The 27,733-nt window shown below is 40.7% G+C and overlaps 3 protein-coding genes across 3 annotated transcripts in view; 2 read left to right on the forward strand and 1 right to left on the reverse strand.

Annotated features, from left to right (window-relative positions):
* On the forward strand, positions 1-8,847 carry DHRS7C (dehydrogenase/reductase 7C). Its single transcript, XM_032129410.1, has 7 exons — positions 1-135; positions 632-787; positions 3,539-3,651; positions 5,488-5,698; positions 5,980-6,072; positions 7,862-8,017; positions 8,516-8,847. The coding sequence occupies exons 2-7, from the start codon at positions 634-636 to the stop codon at positions 8,722-8,724; spliced, it is 936 nt and encodes a 311-aa protein (XP_031985301.1). The 5' UTR covers positions 1-135; positions 632-633; the 3' UTR covers positions 8,725-8,847.
* GSG1L2 (GSG1 like 2) lies at positions 6,932-22,512 on the reverse strand. The gene is made up of 6 exons (XM_032129411.1): positions 20,047-22,512; positions 18,415-18,462; positions 15,889-16,041; positions 13,594-13,705; positions 11,114-12,202; positions 6,932-8,754 (listed from the first exon to the last, which is right to left on the reverse strand). The coding sequence occupies exons 1-5, from the start codon at positions 20,354-20,356 to the stop codon at positions 11,947-11,949; spliced, it is 879 nt and encodes a 292-aa protein (XP_031985302.1). The 5' UTR covers positions 20,357-22,512; the 3' UTR covers positions 6,932-8,754; positions 11,114-11,946.
* GLP2R (glucagon like peptide 2 receptor) overlaps positions 22,505-27,733 on the forward strand; it is a 24,149-nt gene continuing 18,920 nt past the window's right edge. The window contains exon 1 of the mRNA XM_032129412.1: positions 22,505-22,845. Within this exon, the coding sequence (XP_031985303.1) occupies positions 22,747-22,845 (99 nt within the window). The 5' untranslated portion in view covers positions 22,505-22,746. The remainder of the gene's footprint in view (positions 22,846-27,733) is intronic.

Here is a 27,733-nt window from a genome sequence, read left to right on the forward strand (position 1 = left end):
CTGATTCAGGGCAAGCAGCCTCAACAAATCAGTTCTCTGTGAAGCTGCTAAAGGATCTTATCTAAACCTGTAATACAGAGGTTTACAAAAATACAACAGAATGCTCTGTCTGTATCTGGAGTCTTCGTAGCCATAGTAAGTGATTGTATTTTCTCTATCTTTTAGAACAGAAAAGACTTCTACTGTGAGTTTTACCTGCAATTTGGATTAAAAGCTTTTTCTCTGTTTTCTAATAATAGCAATGTATTTGAAAGTTCAGTGGTTTTTTTGCCTATGTTTTGCCTCAAAGCATAATACAATATGCATACATACACATATATATATATAGTATATAGATGTGTGTGTGTATGCTATTATGGTCTTGCCACCATGCAGTAATTTTGCATAAAAGGAATCCAGATTTGCCTAGACCATACAAAGATGAGGAAAACAAAGGAGCAATAATACCCTGTTCATTACAAAACAATATTACGCCACTGATTGGAAAACAACCTTCCTACTACTTCAAGTTGCTGCTTTGCCATGCTGATCACTGGATTTTCTATATATGAAAACACTGGGTTTTTAATTGAAAAATAATGTGTGTGTATTATGATTACTGTACTCTCATATGGTCTTTTGTTTCCCACAGACATGGGTATCTTTTCTGTACTTGCTCTACCATTGCTGCTCTTAGGGATCAGTGGAATTATTTATATTTACCAGTCAGTCAGGTGGCTCTTGTCCAAGTCAGCGGTGCAGAACAAGGTAGTGGTGATCACGGATGCCATCTCTGGACTAGGCAAGGGTGAGTTTTCTCATTTCTTCTCAGTGTCAGAGAACAGAAACAGCCAGAGAGCGACCCTCTGGGTGATAGAACATGCACACATTGCCTTGTACCTATTCATAACTGGCTGGGTGAAGCAGAAGTTAATAAATCTATTTATAAACAAGTCCCGTGATTTTTAAATGCATATTTTTAGGCTCAGCCACAGGAACTGTTGGTAGACTTGAAGGAGCTGCAGAGCTTTGTATTTATTTAATTCAATAGAATGAGAGGATTTATAAGAACGCTGAGGGCTATTTTTAGCATGTTGCTACTGTAAGATCCCATTACATAGGCTGTCAGTGCGGGATAGCTGCATATAAACAGGTGTCATCTTATTCTTTACATGTTCTTTTTCAGCCCTTAGAGACTTGAACAGTTCCTGCTGCTTGTAAACAGCAATGCTCACCCCTCTGTCTGGGAGCTGGACTCGATGGTCCCTGTGGGTCCCTTCCATCGCAGGGGGTTCTGTGATTGTGACCCCCCTCTGACTCCTCAGCCCCCTTGGGTGAGGTGGGATTGAATAACCCCAGGGTCCTGCCCCTGCCCCTTCTGGCTGCTGCAAGAGTTAACCCTGTTCTGGCCAGAACCAGGACAGTTATGTTTCAAATTGATTTTGGGGAGGCATGGTTTAGAGTACTTCCGCTGAGGTTGGAGGTATTGCAGAATTGTATGGTGTCTGGGTTTCTGGACAAAAACCTCACTTGGAGCAGAAATATCACCAGTGCTGGATTTGTTTGGCTGTGGCTTCAAGCCAAATCTTGGAGTCCTCCAAGAATAAAGAAAATTTATAATTTAACATTTCTCCAGCTGTCTTTCTCCAGCACTGCATGACCCCTGGGGAATATTTTCCTAACTTCAGTTTCCTTATTAACCTTTCTTCCTCTTTTTTCTTTTTTTTTTTTTTCTGTGACTAGCTGTCACCTGTCTCTTGAGGCTAGAAAGGCAATTGTGTGTGTGTGGTGCCCCCACACTCCTTTTCATATAGATGAAAAATGAGGTAACTCAAAGCACTTTTATTTTATTATCCTAAATATGTCTATGATCAGTATCCCACAGGTTGACACCAGGATGTTATTTGCAGGCTTGAATGATTCCAAATAATGCAAAATTAACTCTGCAGTCCACTCATGCATTCATTCAAAGCTTTAAAATACCAGCTGTGTGGCCAGCTGCTGTGTATGTGGGCTCTAAGGAAACAGCCAAATTCTTTTCCTACATGCCAGAATTTCCGGACTAAAGGCAACATTCATCAAAGTTAAAAAAGAGAAACAAATCTGTGATGACTGAAGATGTTTTCAATGGTTTATGGTTGTTATTGAAACATAGTTCCTGTTTCTTCTGAGTGCTGTAACTCGGAAAAGTACAGGGAAGTTCTAGAGGAGAACATTGGTTTCCCTTTTTCACCTTTATTGCTGTTCACATAGTAGTCTTTTTCTCTTTTTTTTTTTTTTTTTCACCAGATTGCCTCAACTGTTGTTTATAAGGAAAATACTGCTATAATTGTTCTGGCAAATAATCTTTTGGGCATTAAATTAAAAGTCTTTCTATGCTAGGAAAAGAAAAAAAAAAAAGAAAATGAAAAGCATTCATAAAATTACTGTTGTAAATTGCTTAAAAAGATTGAAAAAGATTGCTTAAATAAAAGCTTCCAGCTGCACAGGTTTGCAAAACTACAAGAATGGATCCATAAAGGTGCTCCACCCTTGTGTTTCATAATTTGGCTCAAGTTGGTGACATACCCCCATGAAGATCTGCACAATGAGTTGGTTGCAGTCTCGTAGCCGGTGCCAAGAGGGGGTGATGGGTGACACTGATTGCCAGTTCCTGCTGTTACTTGAGTCCCCGCTTCCAGAAGTGCACTACCATAGCTCACTTGTGTAAAAAAGGGAGGAGAAATCTCCTCTGAGACCTATCTTAAATTGGGGTAAACCCCCAGCCTAGAATATGTCTGAATGAAGAAAATGCAGTACCAGCCCTGCATTCCCAGAAGCTTTTTGGTGCTTTTCTCAGGAAGGCATCAGGGAATGTAGCTGAACAAGCTGGTCCCTGCTGCCTCTGCTGACTGCTGGGAAGGATTAGGACTCGGGAGATAAAGGTCTTGGGATGGATTACATCTGGAGGGGAGGGTCTGTAGGAGAAAGGGCTGTCTCCTGGGTGCTTCACCAGTGGGCCAGTTTGAGGAAGTTGGCCTGTATTACTGTTTTTCAAAGTTGTAGATGAGTTCTGTGTTGCCAAGAGTTTCATGCAGGTAGCCCGCAGAGCGAGCTGGTGTTACTGCTTGCTGGGCTTGGCTGGTTTCTTTATAGTGCAGCAGACATGAAGGTTTGCAAAAGATGCAGTTTGTATTGTAACCACCTTAGGTGTATTTTTATATGTAGTTTTATTTATAGCAAGTGTGTCTGGGAAGGATATACACAAAAATTTTTCTAACTCAATCTCATCATCCATTAACAGACATGGTGTTCTTTTCTTAAGTAATTTTTAATAAATCCCTTTACTAAACAGTGGCATTGTGATGTACCATTAACTATGCATCATACCATCACAATAAATTTAATTTTTTCCTCACAATTCGATGCTTTCTGTTTTACTCATATTATTTCAAACTTAATGAATTTTAAAGCATGGATTCAACATCTTTAGCAGAACCAGCATCCCATTTCAAGCAAAATAAACAAAATCAACTTGTCATTATTGTGATTCTTTCTTCTGGATGTGTTTCTTTCCTAGAATGTTCTCGTGTGTTTCATGCAGGAGGAGCAAGGCTTGTGTTGTGTGGCAGGACATGGGAGAAGTTAGAAGCCTTGTATGATGCCTTAATTAGCGTGACAGACCCCAGCATGGTATGTATTCATGGCCTGGGATAAACCTTGCTTGGGTGCACAATGTCTTTTTAGATCCAGCAAAACAATGGAGAAGAAATGTGATTTCTGTCAGTGGTGGCTTTGGTCACCCAGGTAATACAACAAACACAGTCCAGAGAGACAGAGAGAGAAACCCCTCTGAAGGTCTTTGGAGCATAATGCCAAAATCCTGCTCTCTTGAGCTAATCCTGTGAAGCATCTGAGTGCTCCTGTATTCTGAACAAGCCACCCAGCCAGAAATCCTCAGCAGAGGAATTTGCCTGATAATTTGGATGAAAGGGATCCAAGTGCTTCATTTAATGACAGGACATGCCATCAGTTTTTCGTATAATTAGTGTGCTCAAGGAATGCGAGATGGGTCTAAAGATCAAGTTAATTTTGAGCTTCTCCACTATCTGGGGAAAAGTCCCAGGCAGAAGGGATTGGGAGTAAAAAAATAACACTGTCTTTTCCTCATGGCCACTGGCTGGATCACCCTGACAGTGGACATGCAGGACTGCCCCTTCTCCAGCTCTTTGGCAGGTGTTTGTTGAGGCTCCTGGGAACGCTTCCCTTCTGGGACCAACATGCAGTTGACCAATTCCAGGGCACAGGTGCTCCTGAAGGCATCGCATAAATTTTACAGCCATTGCTCATCAGACCAACAGATATTTGTGGAGTTTTTTTGCAGTGAGCTTTGTTCATCTGCACAGATAACCACAAAGGTTCATGTTAGACTGCACAGATTCAACTAGGAAAAATTATTAAGTATGACCAAGGGTTCTGCATTACATTGTTTAAGTAATACAGTAAGAGAAACAACTTCAACTTCATTCCTCTGTCCCACAGCTGATAAAATCTGTTTTTGCAGAAATCATGCAAATGTAAACTCCATTTGGATAAGCTATAGCAAAACAAACCATTCCTACCTTCCATCTGTCCCCATGTTTATGTAGCTTGTCTATCAAAGCACTATACCCTGGTCTGTGTTGTCAGCAAAGGGTTGTTCCCACAAAGACCATGACTTGAACTGGTAGGAGTCGCCCTTGTGTCTATTTTCTGTCTCCACTGATTACAGGAGAGACAAGACTCACGAGGAGCTAGTCCAGCTTACCCTTCCCGTGGTGTTCTGCTTCATCTGAAGTTTAGTGTCTGTGAATACCCATTGTCATGGAATCACAGAACCAATCACAGAATCACAGGATGGGTTGGATTGGAAGGGATCTTAAACACCACCCAGTGCCACCCCTGCCACGGGCAGGGACACCTTCCACTATCCCAGGTTCCTCCAAGCCCTGTCCAGCCTGGCCTTGGGCACTGCCAGGGATCCAGGGGCAGCCACAGCTGCTCTGGGCACCCTGTGCCAGGGCCTGACCACCCTCACAGGGAACAATTCCTGCCCAATATCCCATCTAACCCTGCCCTCTGGCAGTGGGAAGCCATTCCCCCTTGTCCTGTCACTGCAAGCCCTTGTCTCAAGTCCCTCTCCAGCTTTCTTGGACCCCTTTTAGGCTCTGGAAGGAGCATTAAGGTTCCCCAGAGCCTTCTCCAGGCTGAACAAACCCATCTCTCATTGCTGAGCTGTCTTCTTTCTAGAGTGAGTTAATATCAAACCCATCTCTCATTGCTGAGCTATCTTCTTTCTAGAGTGAGTTAATATCAAACCCATCTCTCATTGCTGAGCTATCTTCTTTCTAGAGCAAGTTAATATCAAAACCTTATGTGAGAATGATAAAAACACTTGGAGTATCAAGGTAAATTCATTTACAAGACAAGTAGGTAGAAATACACTTCGTATATAACAAGTCCCGTTGAAATGAGTCTTTTGTTTGTCAGACATATGCACCAAAGCTCATACTCCTGGATATCTCAGACATCAGCTGCATTCGAGACGTAGCTAAGGAAATCCTGAACTGCTATGGCTGTGTGGATATACTGATCAACAATGCAAGTATGAAGGTGAAGGGAGCAGTGCAGAGCATTTCACTGGAACTTGATAAAAAGATAATGGATGCCAACTATTTTGGACCTATAACATTAACCAAAGGTATTTTAATTTTTTTTTTTCTTTTTTTTTTTTGCTGTAACCACTTAAAGCAGATTGACAATTAAATGGGTTAATACTGCAACCAGCTCTGCATGTAGAATTCAGGTGAAGTCTAGGAGACACTTAATTTCCACCTATTGGGTTTTGTGATACTTTTGCTTGCAGTATTGAGTCAACTTCACTGAAGTTGTGGTGTTTACACTTCTGCTGTCACTCCTTTTCACTAAATGCACTCGGCTCTTTTACTTACGTGGCTTTTTCTTTTATTTCTCTTTTCGCAGCCATTCTTCCTAACATGATCTCAAGAAGAACTGGTCAGATTGTTCTAATTAATAGCATCCAAGGGAAAATAGGAATCCCATTTCGTGCAGCTTGTAAGTTACACATAGGAAAAACACACATTCTAATGCACAGCTTGTGAGTAGTCCATGACAATCATAATAGGTTGTTAAAAGTGCTAATTTGCATCCAAATTTGGTGTTATTACAGTATTTGGCTGAAATTTTTTTCAAATTGGAACTCAGTTAGAAATAGTTAAAATGCTGCCTTTGAAATGTAACTGCTGCCTAGGGTACTTGAGAATAAGAGGATAAAAATGTGACAGCAAATTTTAAATATACATATAAATATATATTGTACAGTTAAAATCTGTATCTTATCTGTACTTGTGCATATTGGAAGAAACCTTCATGAAGAATAGTGTGTAAATATAAAGTATGATAAGAGCTACTGCTTTATGAAGGAAGCCCCATGCCCTTAATGTATTTGGGTGTGGGAGTTTAAAAGGAGATGTAGTAATTGCTTCCTGCTTGGCTTTCCAGAAAATTTTCAAGGTCTTTCATCCAAAGCTCCTCAGGGAACAAGGCTGTTCTGAATTATAATGCAAGGTTTTTGCATTAACAAAATGCAAAATTAGTGGACAGAAAATATAGGAGAGATGTAAATAGGCATTTTTAACTTGGAACAGATGTAAACAGACATTTGTAACTTGGCAGAAAGTCAGTAATGGGCTCTGAATTGAAAAGCCTGCGAGACCTCAGAATTGTGACTTAGAGTTCCATGAAAGCAAATTACAGTGACAGAAGCTGTAAGGAAAACAGCAGAGAAAATAAATGAAAACATGTCTTTCTGTCTTTGTAAATTTATGTGTAAATACACAGTGCCCACATCTTGAACATAGTGGGCTATTCTGGTCTCCCGTCTCAAAAGAAGTATAAGAACTACAAAAAAGGCTCAAAAAGGAAACAACACATTGATGTGGCATCTGGAATACTTTCCATCTAGGATATAGACAATTGTGTCAAGATACATTGTATGTGTATAAAACCATAAGAAGCAGAAGAGCCAACAGAGAGAGTTTTTACAATGCCCCTACCAATATTTCTGTTGCATGAAATGAAGCTGCCAGAAGAAGGAATGTCAAAATGGATGCATGGAGAGGCATCTCTGCATTCCCAGAGCCCACCTGCCATTGTCTAGATATGCACAGGTTGTTTTTCACTGTAAACTGAGTCAAATAAATGGTGATTGAGCACTTTGCAGCTCTGCTGCACTGAACACCCAGTTCTGTTTGCTGGTCAGGTTTCACATACTATCGTCTTATTCATACTATTCTCAATAAAAAGACACTAAAAGCAGATTAAAAAGCCTTGACACTCAGTTACTTTAAAATTCACTTTAACATCTCAGATTGCTTCTCTGGGGCAATGTCCTAATCAGTTCACAAAGCGTGAGCAGCACTGCGTTCCAGCAGTGGACATGTATTTCACTGCATTGTATGGATGTGTCACCAACTGCAGAAACACAAGGTGTGGGGACTCATCTCAGAGACAATGCCATTCACCAAAGACATTTTTGAACTGTAGAGATAATAGAATTGTTATTCCCTCACCCAGGATATGCTGTTTCTGACTGGGAAATGCAGGCACATGCTCTTTGACCCATCCGAGACACTCCACGCACAATTGTCCTGGATAGATAATTTCTTATTGCTTGTTTTAAATATGTCATATGATAATTTCACTGGGTGAAAGAATTCGCTGTTGTTTTGCCTTTTGGCTGATCATTCCATGCTCGTTTTCCCAAACACTGATGCTTTATTATACATCTGCTTCCATGCAATCATACATCTAAACATGCATACGTGGGCTTTTTTTCTTTTAGATGCTGCATCCAAGCATGCTGCTGTAGGCTTTTTTGATTGTCTTCGAGCTGAAATGGAGGAATTTGATATTTCTGTCAGCACTGTGAATCCAACCTTCATCTGTTCATACCATCGCCAACCAACACCAGGCAACTGGGAGGCATCTATTTGGAAATGTAAGTTTGGGTGGATGAAGATGAGGAACATATAGCAGGGGGGAGGATTTTCCAGGGTAAATGAGAGGAAAAATAATGGGAATGACAGAAATGATGAACAGGCATGAGGAGCAAAACAAAAGAGGTATTGGAGAGGTAATATAAGTCTGGTGAAAAGAGAAGGAACATGGAATGAGGCAACATTATGTGAGAAAATAAATACACCAGGGCATCAGGAATGGAGGTGGAGGAGGGCATGAAAGGTCCAAAGGGATAATTCCACTGCACTCAGGTTGCTCCTTCTCTTAGGGACTGTAAGGCTTTTACCTCAACATTATAAAAAGATCTTGGTGACGTACTGGTGAGGAGAGCGGAGTGGGGAAGGGACCGAAAGTGCGTAGAAGTTAAACTGATTTGATTGATGCATTACTTGTGTGTCTTTTTAACACCATTCCCTCAGAGTATCTGCCTGTCTGTCTGTCTGTCTGTCTGTAGCTCTCACTCCTCTCTCATTTACAGTCTTTTTCAGGAAGGTGTCATACGGCGTGCACCCGGTGGAGGTGGCAGAGGAGGTCCTGCGCACAGTGAGCAGGAAGAAGCAGGAGGTGCTTATGGCCAATCCCATCCCCAGAGCAGCAGTTTACATTCGAACCTTCTTCCCTGAGCTGTTTTTTGCCATCGTTGCCTCAGGGATTAGGGAAAAGCTGAAGACAGAAGAGGAAAATTGATTTTGTTCAGTTATTTTCCTTGCTTTTGACCTGAAAAAAAAAAAAAAAGGTTTCTGTTTTAAATGTCAGTGATTTCTGCTGCTTGCTGTGGATAGAATAAAGCCACTAGCATTGACACACACATTCAACTGTAAAGCTTCTACTCTTCTGCTTTTAGGGAATATGACAATATGCCATTGGAACCAAGCTGCTCTTGATGCTACAAGTCCCATTGCTCATATCACTTTCAGCACCAGCTCATTTATATACCTCAGTCACTGGTAGAATCACCAAACATGAGAGGAATTTTCAGAGCAAAGAAACATTATGTCATCGTGAAGGGACATTAACCCTTTGCTGTATCTCTGATTCAATTGCTCTGGCTTCAAGAAACCTGACTCAGGGAGGGAGTTCACTGCTGGGATGAAGGGGTCAGTTCCTGCAGTACCTGCTGGAGCTCCATCTGTTTTCTGTTGTAGCACTGGGGTTTTATTGTAGTGTGAGAGATTGTACCTTAACTTTGTTCAAAATTTTCTTGGTCCTCAGCAGAACTCCTCTCCTTCAAACCAATGGGCATTTGCTGTGATCTCAGTTGTATTTGTTCCTGTACCTCAGCAACAGCCAAGTCCTCCACATTTCCACAAGAGCAAGATGCAGAATAAGCACAATTTCATCAGAAAAGGATCAGGCACCACAGGCCATCACAGCTGAACATGAATCAACATTGTTAGTGACTGCCCCATCCCTGGAAGTGTTCATGGCCAGGTTGGATGGGGCTTGGAGCAATCTGGTCTAGTGGAAGGTGTCCCTGCCCATGGCAGGGGGTTGGAATGAGATAAATGATCTTTAAGGTCTCTTCCACCCCAAACCATTCTGTGATTTCTATGATTTCTATTATTGTCTTTCTCTGTTGTAAAAACAAGTGGATCACATGTTAAAATAAGCTGAGTGATCCTTCTGCTCCATTTTGCACGTTCTAGAGATCAGCAGAACTTCTCCATACAATTTCACTTCAAAACAGTGAGCAGTTCAGGGAGCCACAGTAAAAGGCAGTGAGAGTAAAAATGGTGGAATAACACCTGTAACCTACCAAGAAACTTTCAAAAAACAGATGCATTTTAATCTAGAGAGTAGAAGAAAGTTGTATCTTAATGATTTTCAAATTCCTAAAAGGTACTGTGGAGAAGGTAGAACGGAAATGTTCTCCATTTCTGCTGGAGCAGGACAATGTGCTAAAATTACTGCAAAGGAGATTTACAGGGACAGCATTTTTCTGCTAAGAATAGTTAAGCACAAAGGATAAATTGCCACAGAAATTTTCAAATGCCTGTCTTTGGAAGCTTTAAAGAAGAGATTAATGAAACATCTGTAAAAAAGCAATGTAGCTTTAGTTTATCCTGCCTAGAAGAAAAGAAGGATTAGATGACCTTTTAAATGGGTCACACTTTTCTCTAATTCAGTGGGTTTTTCTCATCTTGAAGACAGGGTTTCTCCACTGGTATTTCAGAAGCAATATCTTTTTTTTTTTCCTCTGGGGAAATCTATTATTTAATCTGGAGTTTTCTATTTCATTTGTTGATCTCTGTTTCGCTGTCTCACCTGTGGATATATGTTGCACATAAAAATACAATGATAACAAAAAGAAATATTAAGATGAGTTCAGGATAACAGGAATTGCATCCCAGAGGTGCCTATTTCTCTCATTAACTTGCAGTGGTAACCAGCACTGTTGAAGATCTGTTGTGCCACAGGTATCTGAAGTTTTCTGAGATGCCATATTCCTCAAGATTGATAGGATCCAATGAATCAGAATAAAAATGCTGCAGGTGTTTTTCCTCTGTTTTCAAATAATGTGGTTCCAGGACTTACTGGGAGTCAAGAGTTAAAGTAAGGGCCAGAATATGAAATCATGGCTTACAAATAGGGATAAGAAATCTTGCATTTCATCAGGTGAATTGATTTACCAGATATCCAGCAGAAGCCATATAGCTTCTTGAATGGTTAGCATGGGAAAAACAGACAGTTTGAGATTCAAGTATTGATCTGGACGGATTCTTACTGCACAATTATTTAAAAAGCCCTTGCCCACATGCAGCACGTTATGTGCATGCAAACCACTGTAAGAAACAATCCTGAGGAAACAGCACATGGCAGAGACTGTCAGCCTGTGTTAGTAAACTCCAGGATAAGAAAAAAAATGAGGCACTTGCTTAAATTGGATTTTTCAAAGGACTTTTAGGCACCAACCAAGTACGTTCCTGGATGAGGTGGAAATTCTTCCATGACACCCAGGAGCAACACGAGATGGGTAAAGATCTGTTGTAAAAAGAATTATTACAAGTGACAAAAAGCAGAAAGTCAGACGGAATCAGGAATAATTCCTCTGTCAGTGAAGGTGTTAGAAGCATACCCATCAGGAAGAAATGCCTGAAACACGTGGAAGGAATCAGGATCTTGTGTTTTGGTCAAGGGAGTGAGACTGCTTCTAACAGAGCGGGCACCCAGCCCTCGAGCCGCTGCTTTGTTCCCCTGCTGAACTGAAGGTGGCAGTTTCAGAGCACTGTAAAGGATAAAGACAGACTTTTCTAAAGATTAAAGAGGAAATCTTACTGCTATCTGCAGCTACCTAGTAGGATGGTGTGGGGAATATGGAGCCAGATTCTTCTCAAAGGTGCACAGTGGAAGGAAAAAAGGTAACGGGCACAAACTGGAACACAGAATGTTCTGATCTGATATGAGGAAATGCTTTTTCTACAATTGCAGCAGTGAAGCATTGGGACCTGTTGCCAACAAGGTCAGGAACTCTCATTTCTTGAATATATTCAATATATACACAAAAACTCTCCTCTCTTACCACTAATGGTTTTCTTCTGACTTAAGGATGCTTCTCTGTTATCAGCTCCACCTTATCACTGGCCATAACCTGACCTGTTGTGGATCTTGCTGGCATAACAAACTCAAGCTATATTTATTGCCTGAATAAAAATATAAAGGGATTTTTCCAAAGCCTGGATCTGCTTAAAAACTAGAACAGTGGGGAACCTGTGTCAGTGTTGTTGTCTGAACAGAGACACCTGAACCTTCTTTTCCAGCACCAAGACTTCCTTGAAGCTTCCACAGAAATAGAATTTCTTTATTAAGAAAAATAAATAATACTACACAATGATACATTTTATTCATTAGCACTGTTTCATTTGGATCTAGGATTATAATTTACAGGTTGCCTTGAGATATGGTTCAGCTTTACAGGACTGAAATAGTGGCCAGGTGACGCAAGCTTCTTATTGCATGTGCGGGGTCATCCGTGGTGTTTTGGAAAGAGTTCACATACACATTGCAAACTTTCTCTGGAGCTGTGTGGTCAGGAAAGTTGTATTGAATCCTAAAGCTCCTTTCCAGCTTTTTTCTTTTGTGCTTGAATTCCAAAATAGTTTTTGTGTATTTGTTAATAGTGGTGACAGCTGCAGCCATGCAGCAAGCGAAGGAAGTCCATGCAAGGCTGTAAACAAAAGAAAAAAAATTATCAGAAGTTAGGAGGACATTTTCATATTCAAGTCCTTCAATTTTATTTTTGAGAACACTGCATACGTGTGGTTGTATTAGGGAGAGATGAACAGGCTGGGTGAGGAAGAAATACTCTTGGTTAATGACCATTTACAGACCTGACTTGCAGAGTTGACCTGTACATATTTGTTGTAATATTTACATTTAACAGACCTGTTTAATGAAACCCTACCTCCAGTTTCTCTATTTACTCTGGTTAGAGCTTAATAGCAGAAAGGGGTTTTATAAAAAAATGAGGAATGCATAAAAAGTTAAAAGGTGCAGTTATTAAGAGTATAAACCTCACAGAGGACACTGAAAAACGTGAGTTACCCAAAAGTGTTAAAAAGAACAGAGAAGGCACTGTTAAATAGCTGGCTAAAGCAGGTTCAGAGCACTGAAATGCATGTCATGAGTAAGCAGAGAGAAAAGGACATCAACGCTGAAATGTTAAAAGTAAAGCCCTAAGGAAACAGAAGTAAAAAAATTATATTGAGGTACAATTTGTTAAAAATGCATGACATTAAAAGCAGCATGTAAAAATATGGCTACATGAGCATGAATGGGAGCTCACAGTGCAGGAGCTGGCTCATCAGTAGCTCTCTTAACATGGCAAGGTCACAATTATCAAATGAAATGTGCTTTGGTGGAGAAATCAGTGTAAGGTAGACTCCTGTTTACCTCACCTCTTCCTCAGAGCTGTTTGTGACCACATCCTTGATGTGATTCAACAAACCATTTACATTTTTAAATAAATCCTTCCAATAAATTGGAATGGGCTGCCCAGGGAGGTGGTGGAGTCACCGACCCTGGAGGTGTTTAGCAAAGACTGGATGTGGCACTCAGTGCCATGGTTTAGCTGATAAGGTAATGTTAGGTCACAGGTTGGATTTGATGATATCAAAGGTCTTTTCCAACCTAGTTTACTCTGTGATTCTGTGACATGTTCCAGATACAACAATCTGAAGCATGTATGTGACAGGAAAATGTCAACCTAAGTTACTAAAGCTGGAAGAGTTTTAAACAATTTAGGCAAGACAATTGTCCTGGGAGATGAGGATGCCTAACCTGGCTCTGATGTGTATGGAGAAGAACCTCTCCTTCATGCAGGTCCTCTGGACCTCTCTGTACTCTCTGACAGATGGCAAATACAAAACTTGCAAGTTTATACATTCTGGGCAATAATCTAAGGCAGCTGAATTTCAAGAACGTCACCTGGTTACTGAACTGCATCCTCAGAAGAGAAATAAGGTAAAGCCACTGCTTAGAAATTAAGTATATGCTCCTTGAACAGAGGGTGAAGTGACCGAAATGTAATGGAAGAACCAAATATAAACCAGTAAGTACCCATAGGACCAGCCATAATCCCAAGTGTGAGGTCTCCAGTCTTCAGGACCAAGATTTACAGTCATTTGAAATACAGTCGTGTACATCATGTGAGCAACCATGCCCAGAAGACCTAAAAAATATAATATTATAATAACATTAGAAAATGTAAATTGAGGGCATTCTTCTTTGGAGTTGTCCCTTGAACTCCTGGAGAATATTTTGTGAAGTATCTGAATTCTACAAAGCGCTCAAAAATATTGGACATTATCATCTAGGTGTATTTAACGTGTTGTGTACTTGCCCCTCTGTATGCCAGAGGAATCTGAGGGAGCCCTGGGACATGCAGCCCATAGATTTCAAAAGGCAACCTGCTGGTTGCCAGAGGAGGAGAACTGGTTGGTTCTCATCCTCTGAAAATATCTTGGCAATATAATCCCGAGTTATTACAGGAAAGTGTTGCTCAGTTGCATTGCACGGGACACATTTCCCAGTTTCCTGTCATTGAGTGGGAAGATTTTCAAAGCCATGCAGGTGGATGCCCTCTCCCACTGCTGTAAATGCAGCCAGATTTATCAGGTATGAAGGTGAATGAAAATGTGGACAAACACTAGAAAGTACTGAAAATCTAGGCTGTGACAGAGGCTGATATTGAATAATTTAATTTGCATTGCTCAAATAGAACCAAGAGTATGTTTGTACAAGAAATTTTGCATCATTGTAACAGATTAGGGCAACTAGATTTGGTTTATGTCTACAAATGATTCATACATCAATTTAACAGCTAAGACAAGTGTTCTTCCATTTTTTAGTGTTTCAAGAAATTTTACTCGTTCATGTAAACAGAATGTCCAGGATAAACTTGCTGCTTCCTGTCTAAGTCTGCTTAATACTGTAAAGGCCCAAAACAAAAAGAATATTAATAAAAGTGAATATTCATGATTATTGGGAGAGGGGAAAGCTGCTAATAGTTGGCAAAACTGCCTGAGGAGTTGAATGAAGCTCACAACTCTTTCTTTGAAAATAGACATGATGGTGGATCATGAGGTTTGGTCAGATACAGGAGAAATGGGGCTTTTTTGAGCAATTAATGGAACTGGTGATAGTAGAGATTTTTAACTGCTTGGCCATCTTTCAGGGAAGTCATTAAGAAGAAAGGAGATAATCCAGCAGGTTAAGAGATCACAGGCAGCAAAGGTTGGCCACTGGACAACAAGGAGCTGAACGAGCCATCTTCACGTGTGTGAAAGTTAACCGCAAAGAAAAGGAATTATCTGCTCTATTTCTTCCCCATTATCATGGTCAGATGTTTAATGAACTTCATTTATTTACCCCCCAAAAAAAGATTGGTGAATGAACTAAATATGTGATTATGTTTAAGATGAAAAGTATTACAAAAAAACCCCTTACTTCATAAGAAAAGGCACAAATGCATGAACGTTAAATCCAGAAACATTAGGATCAGGATCCAGGCCAAAAATTTTGACAGAGAAATACAATCTTGAGATTAATTTTTTGCCATCTGCCAGCTGCCTGACTTGCAATTAAATGTCATTCTAAAAGGTATGCTATCACCAAGTATAAATCACTTTGAACACTGAACAGTCCTGAACATGTGAAGCACAGAGGCACGTGTTCCACAAGAAATTACAGTAAATAAATTAACTGTAAATGCTTTCCTGCAACATTCCCCAGTGAAAATTCTGTAATATAGATTGAATCTTTCAGTCTATAAGGTGCCTTCAGAAATCTCTAGTCCAACGTCCTCCTGCTCGACAGACTATAAACAGACAATTCAGACCAGATTCCTCAGATTGGACTGCTTCCAAAATTAGTTTGCCTGAAATCCTAGAATTAAATACCACCGGATTATGAAACAATGTGCAGAAAATGAAAGAAAATTTTAATGACAATTCTCTACTAGAAATTATCCAAGTACATTCTATTCCCTCTTAAAAGTGCTACTTGAGTTTGGCTGTCGCTGATTTTATATTTAGTGTGTCGGAATTAAAAAATCAAGTTACTTGGAAGAGTATGTTGCATTTTAATCTTTGACGACCAACCTGACAATGAAATGAAAAATGACAAAATTAAAATAATTAAGTTAAAAGTAGCAAAAGCCATAAATATAACATTAAAACCAAACCACATTAAGAAATAATTAATTGAAAACAATATTTCCCCATACAATTTTGCATCCCTTTGTATTGTTAGCATCTCCATAGGTACTGTAACAGTTTTGAAACTTGGATGCTCTCATTAATTTTCAGATGGAAGGCTATTCTGGATGTAATCAATGGAGATACTTAACTGTACCTGCCAACACGGTGACCACTGCAGAGAAGGCGTTGATCTTTAGCCCATCAATGACAGAGCTGTAGTAGAATATTTCTACTGACATAAGAATGTTTCCAATCAGAAGCAAAACGATGTAGAGAAGCTCTGCTCCAATAGACAGCCATAAAACCCCTGGAAACCAAATGAAGAGCACTGATATTATAAGCAATCATTTGGTATTGTCACCATTTCCTTCTTCATTTGTGTTGTTCATACGACATTGAACAGAAGCACGAAGGCTGTGGGGATGCTGTGATAATGATAACACCTCTGGAAGGCTTCAGTGTCAATGGACACCCCAAATTATAATTATCAGAAGAGGAGTTGAATGTTCCTGCTATACACTTAGAAGGTGACTGTGCTTCTGGGACAGTGTGGTTTTATACTCAGTAGCTACCCTAAAATCACCATGAACCAAAGTTAATATAAAAAGAAGAACCACAGTGAATATAAAAAGAACTGCCCAGTTATCTCGCTGCTGATGTCGTGGTTCTGAGTGCAGAGAGGAGCACACTGGAGCAGCAGACCCCAGCTAACAAACTGGAGGCCATGCACACACCTACACTGCCTGTGGGTCTAGTCATTAAATAAAATCCTCCCCACAGGCTTAACTTTCAACCAAACAGGATCTTGATTTTTTTGGACAGAGAAGCCTTCATGAGCCCAGACAGTCTCCAGGTTTCGCTGAGATTCATTTGTCTAGTTATCTGCTAATTCCTCTCTTTTTGGATATCTGGTAATTACATCTTATGCAAGAAGTTAATCCTCCCATTAAAGTCTCTCAGCCCGCTGTTTGACCTGTAGCATGCTAATGTCCCCCAGCCAGGAGCAGGAGGCCTTCTTGTGTCCAAATTCACTGCAGCAAGATCTGGCAAATGGCCTTCCCCAAACTTTTTAAAAAATAAATGTGTCCTGAGACACCTGGTTGTAGATTCAAACAGTGATTTCACGTGAAGACATGCACAAACCATCATAACTTAAAAATCGAGACATTGCTGATTGTCCTTGATTACCAAGCACCACCTAGGACAGGAGACAACGTTTGTGTGGTGCATAACCCCAGCTGCTGGCTTTGACAATGTCTGTGGGGCTTCTCTGATTCATGGGCCATTTAGACATTAAATTCTTGGGCCAGGCTATGTGTGGGTGTTCTTGGACTTGGTTTGTTTCTCCAGAAACTCTGTCTCGCTAAAAAATGGTGTTTTACATTAGGAACTCCAGATGTTGCATTGCCCAACAGTTTTGGCTGCTCCAGCTCTGAGAGTTTGCATCTGAACATTTTTGGTCAGTGAGCCATTATAACAAATGCACTGAACAAGGGTGATCACCCCTGTGTGTGAGACCCAGGGGTGATGAATTCGGGAAGGGTGAGCCTGCTGCATCCTGAGTTTGGATCACATAGCAGCTGCAGGCACATGCAGAACACAAACCCCTTCTTCTGTGCAGGCCAGGAGCCTATTTCCACACAGGATTTCACTGCCCAGGGAGAGATTTTTGGTTTTTAGGTACCTAGATGCTTCTTGGCTGTCTCAATCTGGCCTGCCATTGCCCGTGGCATTTGCTGATGCTGTTCAGAGTTAGTTTCAGCACCATGTCCACCTGGAGTTTTCCTTGGGAGGAACTCTCAAGGCAGGGCCCAGAACACACCTCTCATTTCTGAGGACCGTGGCTGTATGACTACACCCACATCTCATTTATATGTTTTTTCTCATGCTACAAAACTCTTTTATGCTATTGAGGCACTGTGACAAGCTGCAGCAGTTAAAAGGAAGATTAGCATTCAGAGACTGAGTGTTTCTCCTTCTCCAAGGGTCTGAAATTGCATATCCAGGAAAATACTCGTCCCAGCATGCCAGAAAGAAAGATTTTTTTTTTTTCCTGGATCAGCCACTTGTAAAGTGATTGGTCTAATCAGATCAGTGATGGACTGATGTTTTTATACTGGGGATCAGGCAAGAGGAGGGCACTTAGCAGCATCTGCGGGAATGTTTCATAAAAACATGAGTCCTTCTTTGAAAGAAGAGGATGGAAATGTCTCCTCAGAGCTCTGCATGAGGCACAGGGAGGGGATGCAGAGTGTCACTGAGGCTGGGTTGGTGCACAGCACATCTCCCTCAATCCCCTCAGCGTGCAACCCTCCTGGGTGAATGCTCCCACGCTGCCTGTCCCTCTGCCTTCTCAGGGTGTGGTGCAGGCCACAGAATTCCTGTCTGCAAATAGGGAGGTGTGAGGAGAGAGAGGGCAAAAACTTACAGATTTTGACTTCCGGTACCCATATTTCAAGTAATTTCAAAAGCCATTCATATTCAAGTGGTGTGTCTTCAGAAAAACAGAGATTGATATCATAACTCACATGAACTTTATTTTGAAGTTGGAAAACTAAATAAAGGACAAAAGAACTATTTGGCATTAAAGCAAGCATTTTTGAAATTAATTGATTTAATTTAATGCAGAATATTTGTATCAGGAAAGCTTTGATTACAGAAATAAAATATGCATATCTACCTCGATCAGAAGCTGGAGTCAGACTGATAAAGCTTCTGCATTTCTCACCTAAAAAAACCAAAATTAAATCAAATTCAGGATTATTTTGTATTCTGTAATGATTTAAAGAAATAGATTAATAGAAAGAAGAAAACACAAAATCTATCAAATAAGCAGAAAGTGAGAGGATCAGGAGAAGCTCTTTTTGATGTACACAAAGCCCCTGGTACATCAACCTTCTCCTCGGGCTTAGCTAGAGAGTCCTTACAGACTTTTTGAGGGTAGAAGCAGAGCCTGAAAGACTTAGAGAAAGGCTGTGAATTGATTTCCATGAGGTGCTAGCTGTGAAAGCCAGGATAGGAAAATTCCTTTGCAAAACTGGCAGCCTGGATGCAATTGTCCCTGTTAGGGCAGAGCTGCTCTCCTTACAGCAGCAAGGCTGCTGCTCACACAAATTCCCTCTAAGCTTCATTCCAATTTCTTTCTGTAAGCTTTGATTTTCAAACCCATTCGACCTCCTGACCCCCACACAGATGCTGTGAACAGAGCTCTCGGAATTAATTCTGCTCTGATGAAGAGTTCTTGTAGATGTGGGTGTTTTTTTCCAGCTCCTAACTGCCCCAAGTCGGAAAACACGAGCTTCCATAGCAGATGCTCAAATTACACAACCCTGGTACTCATAGCATGGACAAAAGGCATCTTTTGGACACGTAGTTTGCTCTGATCTTTGACATTTACCCCTTAAAACTGCTCAACTTACAAGACCTTCTGGTAGAACTGGACCTTCAGGACAGGTGACTGCGAAAATATTTGCATTTTATGGCATAGGTAACAGCTACTGAAGTTCTGTTCTGGTTGCCATTTGTAAACTGATCAGGACAATAAGGGGGAAAAACTTAGCGTTGATCTGGTTTTACAGTAAAGGCTTGAATTCTCGAACCAGCATTATACAAAAATCCAAAATTGACTAGAAAGTTTCTGTAATGGCAAGCTAATTTCATTCTACCAATATTTACATATTCAGAGTGAGACCCAATTAAATGCCACCACTTAGAACTAGTAACTCTCCCTATCATGTTTTAGCAGGGTGAAAATAATCTTCTTCTGCTTTGATTTATGGAAGGTGAGATCACAGTAAGAAAGTAGAAATATTTGTGCTCAAGAGGAAATCCAGGAACTGATTTAGATCCCACAGATTTATTAGTGAAAGTTATTTAAAAAAAAAAAAGTCAGTTTGTGCTTTTTATGTTGCCATAAGGGATCAGAAGCAATCATTTAAAGCAGGTATGTTCGTTTTTGACTAATGGAATGAAAACACTGGAAAAATTGAACACTTTCCTGTTAAAGTAATTTGACTTGCTGTTATGGTTAGAAGAATAAAAACCAAATAATCTTCATCTGTACCACAACTTGTCACCCAAATCAAAAACACAACCTGGCACGCTAATGTTCTTTGCAGAATTCATTAGGAATTTTTAAAGAATTGACTAGATGGTACCCACTGAGGTCCTTTTTGCCAGAGAAGAGCAACTTTTTAAGGCTACAAACACCATAAAAGACACACGCGATGGCGAAGCAGAGGGGAAGGGGACACCAAATAAGGAGGGATAACTGTGATTACTTCCTTAAGTAAATTTCCATGGGTTTACTCACCTTCTTCATTTATCATTTCTTCACAGGAATACCAAATCCCAGCATGAAAATTTCGCTCCACAAACTTGTCATCTCCCGTCTCCCAGATGTACTGCACAGCCTGGCTGCTGTTGCCATCGGGGCTGTTGAAGCGGATGCACAGATCCCCTTTGCTGTCTCCTTTACAGAAAGGTTTGGCAACTTTCCTCGTCCCTTCACACCAGTGGCTGCTACTGAACGCTGTGATAGAGAAGACTAAAGAGAGGAAACTGAGAGAAAATGCTGCTGAGGCTCTGTGCCGTCTGTCTGCCTCTGGGATTGAGGCTGGCATCCTCTAGAACGGCGCTAGCAATTATTCTAGAAAGTCCCTTTTAGAAATTCATGCAGCTATCTGCCCAATGAAACACCTGCCTGTATTTGCCATCCCATTCTTCATCCCTCTCAGAAAATTGTACTAGCTTAGGAGTTTAAGACGGAGAGCAGAGATCTGGGCATGACCAGAAATCATGTGGCAGGGGAGATTAAGAATAAAGGACAGTGTTGCTTGGCAGCAATGTACTGTGAAAGAAATATGAGGAAGTGTGACAATAAATTGTAATTTTCCCCATGAATCATACACCGAACACAGAAGCATTGGAAGTACCCCAGTGTGCAACCACTAAAGTTTTATTTATACAAACAAAATATTTACCTTGATCAGAGGTGGAGTCAGACTGATGGAATATCTCTGTTTCTTAGCTAAGGAATAAATAAAATCTCGCAGGTCCAAATGCTCCTGTAACACTGAATGCTGTTTAAATTGAGCACATTGTGACTCTTGCTATAAAGAAACTCGTCAGGAGCTAAAACTGGTTGGTCAGCTATGGAATTTCACAGCATGCAGCACTGCCCAAGACCACTAAAAGGTGACTGCATGTGTTCAGAGTTCCCCCAGTGACAAATGAAAGTCATAAATTGCCTGTCTTTGCTGTTGATGGTTTCCTGGGCACTGTCCAGTCTGCCTCCATGAACACATAACACAAGTTTTGCCCAGGTTAGGTGAAACACTGGAGAAAATGCTGAATTATCCTTATTTTATATGTGCATCTTCTCACTCTGTGAAATTGCATTTCTTTCCCCTTCATCTAGGAAACATTTCCCACCTTGATGTGTTATATATATATTGTTTTTTCTGCCTGTTTGATGATGCAAGTAAGTTATGCAGAGAACCAAAAGGAGCAGGGGTGTTAGTAATAATGACGTTGTAAAGTCAAAACGTGTGTCCTGGAGGAGAATGGTACCACAGGACAGACTCTGAAGTCACATATGTGTCTTCTAATGAAAATAATTTGGATTTTCAAGACAACTCTCTACCCAAAGATGTCAGAGCTGGAGAAGCAGTTGGCTGGATGTGCCCCAGCATGAAACTCAAAGGAGCAGGATAAATGCCTGCCCTAGGCTGTTATGAAGAGCTCAGCTTACAGAGCTGGCCAGTGAAACACCAAGCAGGTCTGGGCTACAAAGGCAGAGCAGAGCTCACAACTCAAAGGTCACACGTAGCTTGAGGCAGGAGTTATTATCTCCTACAGCTTTGTCTCACTGCATTTTCACAGGGGTGTAGCACTTGAGAGAGCAGGAGTGGGAGCAAGTGTGAGAACAGGAGGAGCGGGAGGGATGGAGGGAGGGAAATCCTTCTAAGGATTAACCACTTCTCTGTGTTTCTACTCCTATGAGTAATCTGCATATGGCTTTATTTAAACATATTTTGAGGCCTGTGAAACCGTAGATACCTTCTGGTTGACAACTGAGATGTTCCACAGACAGTTTTCTGCTCACGCCCTAGCAGTGCTGGTGCCACAACTTTCAAGTCAAATTTTTCATGTAAGAATGCTCTGTTTCATAGGAGAAATGTGTTGCATGAGCATTTATTGGTTAGTTCTGTCAAACTGTGAAAAAAAGAAAGAAAATAAGAGAGGAGCAAATAGATTAGCTGGAAATTCCTTCAAGCAAAGTGTTATCTGCAGTGAGTTTTGCTGGAATAAACCGAATGCATGCAGGTAACACCAAGGCAGCCACGATCCACCTGGAAACTGAGGTTTTGAAGAAACACTGAATATCACTGAACTGTAGTAAAACTTTAACTGCTGGTAACATAAGTTTTTTCACGTATAGATTCTCCCTGATCCTGCACTGGCTGTGCATATTTGACAAAATACCATCAAAAAGCATAAAACCACCTATTACCCAGCTGCTTTCTGACAGACAACCAGAGCCAGCGAGCTTCCTACACAAAGTTTTTCTGTGTCCTAAGGTGTCGTTTATTGGTTTCATGAGGTGTGTATAAATACATCTGTGTGTTTTTGTGGAGCTGGATTGCATTCTGGAAAAATCACTGGCAAAATTCCTGTGGAGCTTCAAGGAACAGGAGCAGCCCTTTAATGTTTTAATAGCTTTCTGACTTCTTATTGGCTAATGGACAGGCTACAGTAAGCAGAGTTGCTGTGAAGTTTAGACTAAGCTCTCTCTGCCTTTAATCAGAAAAACCAAGACGTAGTTGGAGTCTAGCAAGGCAAAACACTTCAGGAGACTTCCTCACTTACTTGTAAAGAAGATTCATGGAACAGTGGCATTCTTAAAAGAAGACCTTTTCACTTCTCTCTATTTTCTTTTTTTGTTTTGATATAATTGATCTGTAGTAGAGTGAAATAGCAGCATACTGGGGACAAATTTATTCAAACGGGCATGGGGACACTTTTTGCTCTCTATTCCAGCATGGGACTCTGGTCCAGGATACCTCCAACATCTGCCAGCTCTATCATGATATTGTTTCTTGTGAAACAGGTAAGCTAATTCAATAATTAATAAGCGACAGTGAATTCCTAGCACATAGCGTTTTAACTGCCACAAGCAGTGTGTTTGTATCAAAAATCCTTCCGACATAACAATTGCTTTTTATTATAAATTTGTCATGAGAAATAATGGCTGCAAAGCTGCAGAGTTTTATATTAACTCTCCCTGACCAGGTCATTCATTACAATTTTATTCTATTAATCCTCATTCGTAAAGTGAATAAATCACGTTTACAACCATTTACACGATCACTTTTCTTACCAATATTGATCGGTATTGAATTATATTTGGTTTTCAGTTTTCCTACCAGATAACAACACTATCATGGATCATTTTTATTTTCTACTGTTTTTTCTCTGTTCTAAACCCAGCTTTGATTTGTTTCTGGCACTACCTTTTAGCCTTTTAGCCTTTGTGTGAAGGGTGAGCATTGAATCTCCAGTTTGTGAAAACTGGCATTACTGGTTTCATTCTGCACCTCACAGTCCTACAGAAAGCAAATAAATCTGTATGAGATTTCTGCCTTTATTTCTTGTACAGATCCACTAAGCCATTTTGGTTTTTTCCCTAAATCTATACAAAAATTCTAAATGCTTACTTCTTCTTTCCATATTGCTTTATAATTTGGAGGGGGTTTAGGTATTTAATGACAAAACATCTCAGTGGAATTCACTTCAAGGAAATTTTCATGTAAGTTTTTAGTAATTATTATTTATTTATTAATATCAATCTAGATTTGAATAAATGTTTCAAACAACTACTGATATTTGGTAAATTTCAATTTAACGGAATAAAATTCACACATATATTTAGGGTACACTTCTATGCAGAGTATGGGCATTAGGGCAATAAACAGACTTACTTTAAACTGAAAGTAATATGGTATTTATATCCACTTATTCTCATTTTCTTGGATTCCTAAGAAAGTGGGTTTGCAGCTGTGTGTGCTGTAGAGCCCATATCTGTGTTCCTAACATTTTTATGAAGAAAAAGTTACCAGGAGACAAATCCTTTTTTTTTTTTTAAGAAAATATTCCTAATATTTTTGTATCATTCAAATCCAGAGCTTCTCTGCTTAGAGCTTCTGTTTATAGAACTGAAACAACTCTCAGATTTGTGAGACACCTCGGCCAAAGCACTGGTTCCATCAATGCTAACAGAAAATCTCCCAAGCACTTCTGTGAGATGAAAGCTTTGCTAGACTAATCACAGTGAATTAATTTGTCCTAGTGGTTCTTGCAACTTCTTCAAAGAAGTATGTGCTGTGTTTCTTTATATTTTATTTCGTAAGAAAGAAACATTTAAAGGAACAACAGTCATAAATCACTGTATCTGTATTTTCTAGCAAAAGCCTCTATAGATAGGAAAAAATATCCATCAGACTAAACCTGGATCATGGCTGAAAGAATGAGTAAATATTTTTCAGCTTTTATTTTTAGTTTATGCCTAAATTGAAGGGGTTTTTTCTGTCCGTAAGAGGGTAGTCCGAATAAACAGAAATATTTCATTGCATTGCTAGTTTAGTATAAAAAAATTAAAAGGGTGAAATCCTGACTGTACAGTGGTCAGTTATGAAAAATTTAAATTTAAACCAGTCTGCAACCATATGTAATCCATTTCCTAAATGAAACCTTCAGGCAGCATTTTCTTCTGCATCCAATGTGTTTCTAAAGAATGGTGTCTTCTTGGTGCAGTTTGTGGGTGCTGAGCAATCGAAATAAATGGCCAGACACTTCCAGGGAATTTTGATTAAATTTCCTTATGGGTGAGCTTCAGCACAAGTGGGGGTGAGGCTTGAGGGCTGAGGCAGTTCCTTTGTCACCAAAAAAATTTCAGACAACCTGAAATCATGTCCAGCGTAGGGCAGAAGGTCATGGACTTTCTGAGCTTCTTTGTTGGACCCTGGAGTTTAATTTTCCTGAGTCAGAAGTCCTGGTTAAAAGCAGTGGCTGAATGGCAACTGAAACATGCAACAGATCAAAAGCTGAGTTTCCACTGGCTGAGATCAGGGGAAATGTACCTGAAAGTTTGTGTGAACTTGCATGGAACTTGCACTGTATCTAACCCAAAACTCAGATCATAATAAAACCTTCCTGGGATTTGTAATCATGACCTGTACCAGCTGCAGGGAGGTATCTGCTGGGTCTGCTCAGAGTAGAGCCACAGGACCCACACCCCATCCCTGGCAGTGCCCAAGGCCAGGTTGGATGGGGCTTGCAGCACCCTGGGATAGTGGACGGTTCCCTGCCCATGGCAGGGGGTTGGAGCAAGATGGTCTTTAAGGTCCCTTCCAACCCAAACCATTGTGCAGTTCTGTTGTTCTTTGAGTTGTCTCCTCCCACATGACAAACCCAGAAAAATCTCAGCAGTGATTGCTGTGCTCCTCACCTTGACCCAGACTCGAGACCATTCTCCTCCTGAGGGAGCCTGAGCCGCTCTCTGAAGAACCACGGGGACACGGATGCCAGGATGCCAGGACACAGAGGCAAGCCTGTCTCCGACTTTTTGTTGGCTCCTTTTCACACAGTTCAATGGACACAGAACACCAAGGTGTCTCCCTTCATTTTACCTTCCCTCTAAAGGCTGTTCCTTTATTCCTACTCTACTCGCTTTGCCTTCTGGTGGCAGCTTAGAGGTACTGTGCAAGATTCCCGTTCTTGTGCCCCAGGTCCCAGGGGGAATGGCATGAAGCTGGGTCAGGGGAGGGTTGTGTTTGATATCAGGAAAAGATTCTTCACTCTCATGACCAGCGACAGAACTCGAGGTGAACAGCAGGAGGCCGGGTCGGGGGAGGTTTAGGGTGGGTATCAGGAAAAGTTTTTCATCCAGAGGGTGCTGGGCACTGCCCAGGCTCCCCAGGGAATGGGCACAGCCCTGAGGCTGCCAGAGCTCCAGGAGTGTTTGGACAATGCTCTGAGGGACAGGGTGGGATTGCTGGGGTGTCTGGGCAGGGCCAGGAGCTGGACTGGAACGATCCTTGTGTATCCATTGCAGCTCGGGACATTCTCGGATTGTCACAGGACAGTAAATAACTCTCTAATTCAGTTCATACAGAAAAGGCTTAACAGGATGTCCCACTGCTGAAAAGACTGATATCTTCTCCCTGGGGCACCTGCATCAAAATCTTTCAAACCAAGAAGGGAACAAGAGCTGATTTTCCTCATTCCCAGGCACTGCCAGCATTCTTCAGCCTTTCTCTATATTTATGTCCTTTCCCCAGAGTGGAGGCCCCTGCACACTGAATAGCTGTGTACAAACAGCATGTTTGCCTTTTTTAGCCTATTTTTATTGGCAGTCCCCATGTAAGTATCTGATGATCAATTCACAAGTTGCTGCCATTCAAGTCATCATGGTTTGCTGTTGAGTATCTGTTTATTATTTCTTTGGAATCATAAACCTAAGGTGATTTCTTAGTCTTTTAGATCAATCATTAAGGACACTTGGGGCAGCCACAGCTACTCTGTGAAATGTTTCATTTTGATTAGGTAATTTAATTTTTTTTTATATGTCCTTCTAACTGTATTTAAAATTAATTTTTCAGGTCAGCTGACAGCTCTTAACTGGTTTTTTGTCAGCTGCAGCTCTGATTTTATGTAGACTTGATTTTTTTCACCAGAAAGTTTTATGGTAGAAAACAAATTTATCTCACAAGTACTGACATCAGTAGTGACCAGGTATTGGCTATCTGACCGTGCCTGCAGATTTGAGGAAATGGACAATTCCACAAGGAAGTGATGTGGAACTGTTGCTTAGGCCCAAACTGCTCCTCACTCTTGTTGAGTGAACTTCTTCATGACTGTGCATCAGCCTCATCTCCAGGAATGGAACCAAACAAGCTGCCAGGTAGCCGCTGTGAGGTTTCCTTTGTATTTCCTTGGCTGTTTAACGCATTTGTTTATTAGAAATTGAAGTGTTCTTCCTTAAACCAAGCAGTCCTCTCTACAAATGCGTCATCTCCATGTCTCTGCCTCTTCAAACGAGGTTCACTGACCCCTGAGTATCTGAAGAATCTCCCCTGGCTCCCAGCATTTTGAGGCCTACATGAGGGAAATGCCAAGATGCTTTTTATTTTGGAAACATGCATTCCTTTCTCATGGCTGCTGTAAATATTCTCTCCTTATCTTGCAAGCCCATCCATGAGGAAAGATTGTAGTCTTTCTACTCCCTCTAACTTACAGTGGGGTGTCTGGAAATTAGCTGAGAGACTAAAAGCAAAGTATTGAGCTGGCAACATTTTACACAACAAAAACGTGCATGAAACAGTGATCCTGCGTAAGAGCTAGCTCACAAGAACACTGTTCTTGTTTTGAAAGTAAATAAATATTATTTTCTTTATTTAAAAAAGCCAACGAACCGTAGGTTTAAAGGAACAAAGGTGAAGTTCACAGCCATATATTGTTCTGGTTATACATCTCAGCCCTTGGCAGATCACCATGCTCAGACAACATCAGGACAAGCACAGATGTGTTAAAGGCAGGTTCAAAGAAAAGTCCAGACAAAAAGAAATTGACTTTTCCTGGAGAACTGAAAGGCATCTTTTAGTAGAAAAATTGTTTTAGGAAACTTACATTTTGTTTGCTCTCCAAAATTTGCTCCTTGCAATTGGCAACATTTTCAACCAGTAACGAATTTCTCATTTTTGGCGACTTCTAGTAACAGTGATCTTTGACTGCTGGCCTGCCTCTGGCCTCTCAAAGCCCTGGTTTCAGGAGACATGGGGGCTTATTGCACAGAGAGTGCTTAGGTTGGTGTTCTTTTCTATGGGGAAATAATGATCATCATGCCAATACTGAGCCGTAAGCAGCAGCTCCCATTATCCTTTCTGTACCACTTTGCTCCTAATCGGGCATTTCTTCACCAGCCCAAATCACCAAGCATT

This window comes from Corvus moneduloides, chromosome 19, assembly GCF_009650955.1.
Source record: "Corvus moneduloides isolate bCorMon1 chromosome 19, bCorMon1.pri, whole genome shotgun sequence".
In the NCBI taxonomy this organism is placed as follows: domain Eukaryota; kingdom Metazoa; phylum Chordata; class Aves; order Passeriformes; family Corvidae; genus Corvus; species Corvus moneduloides.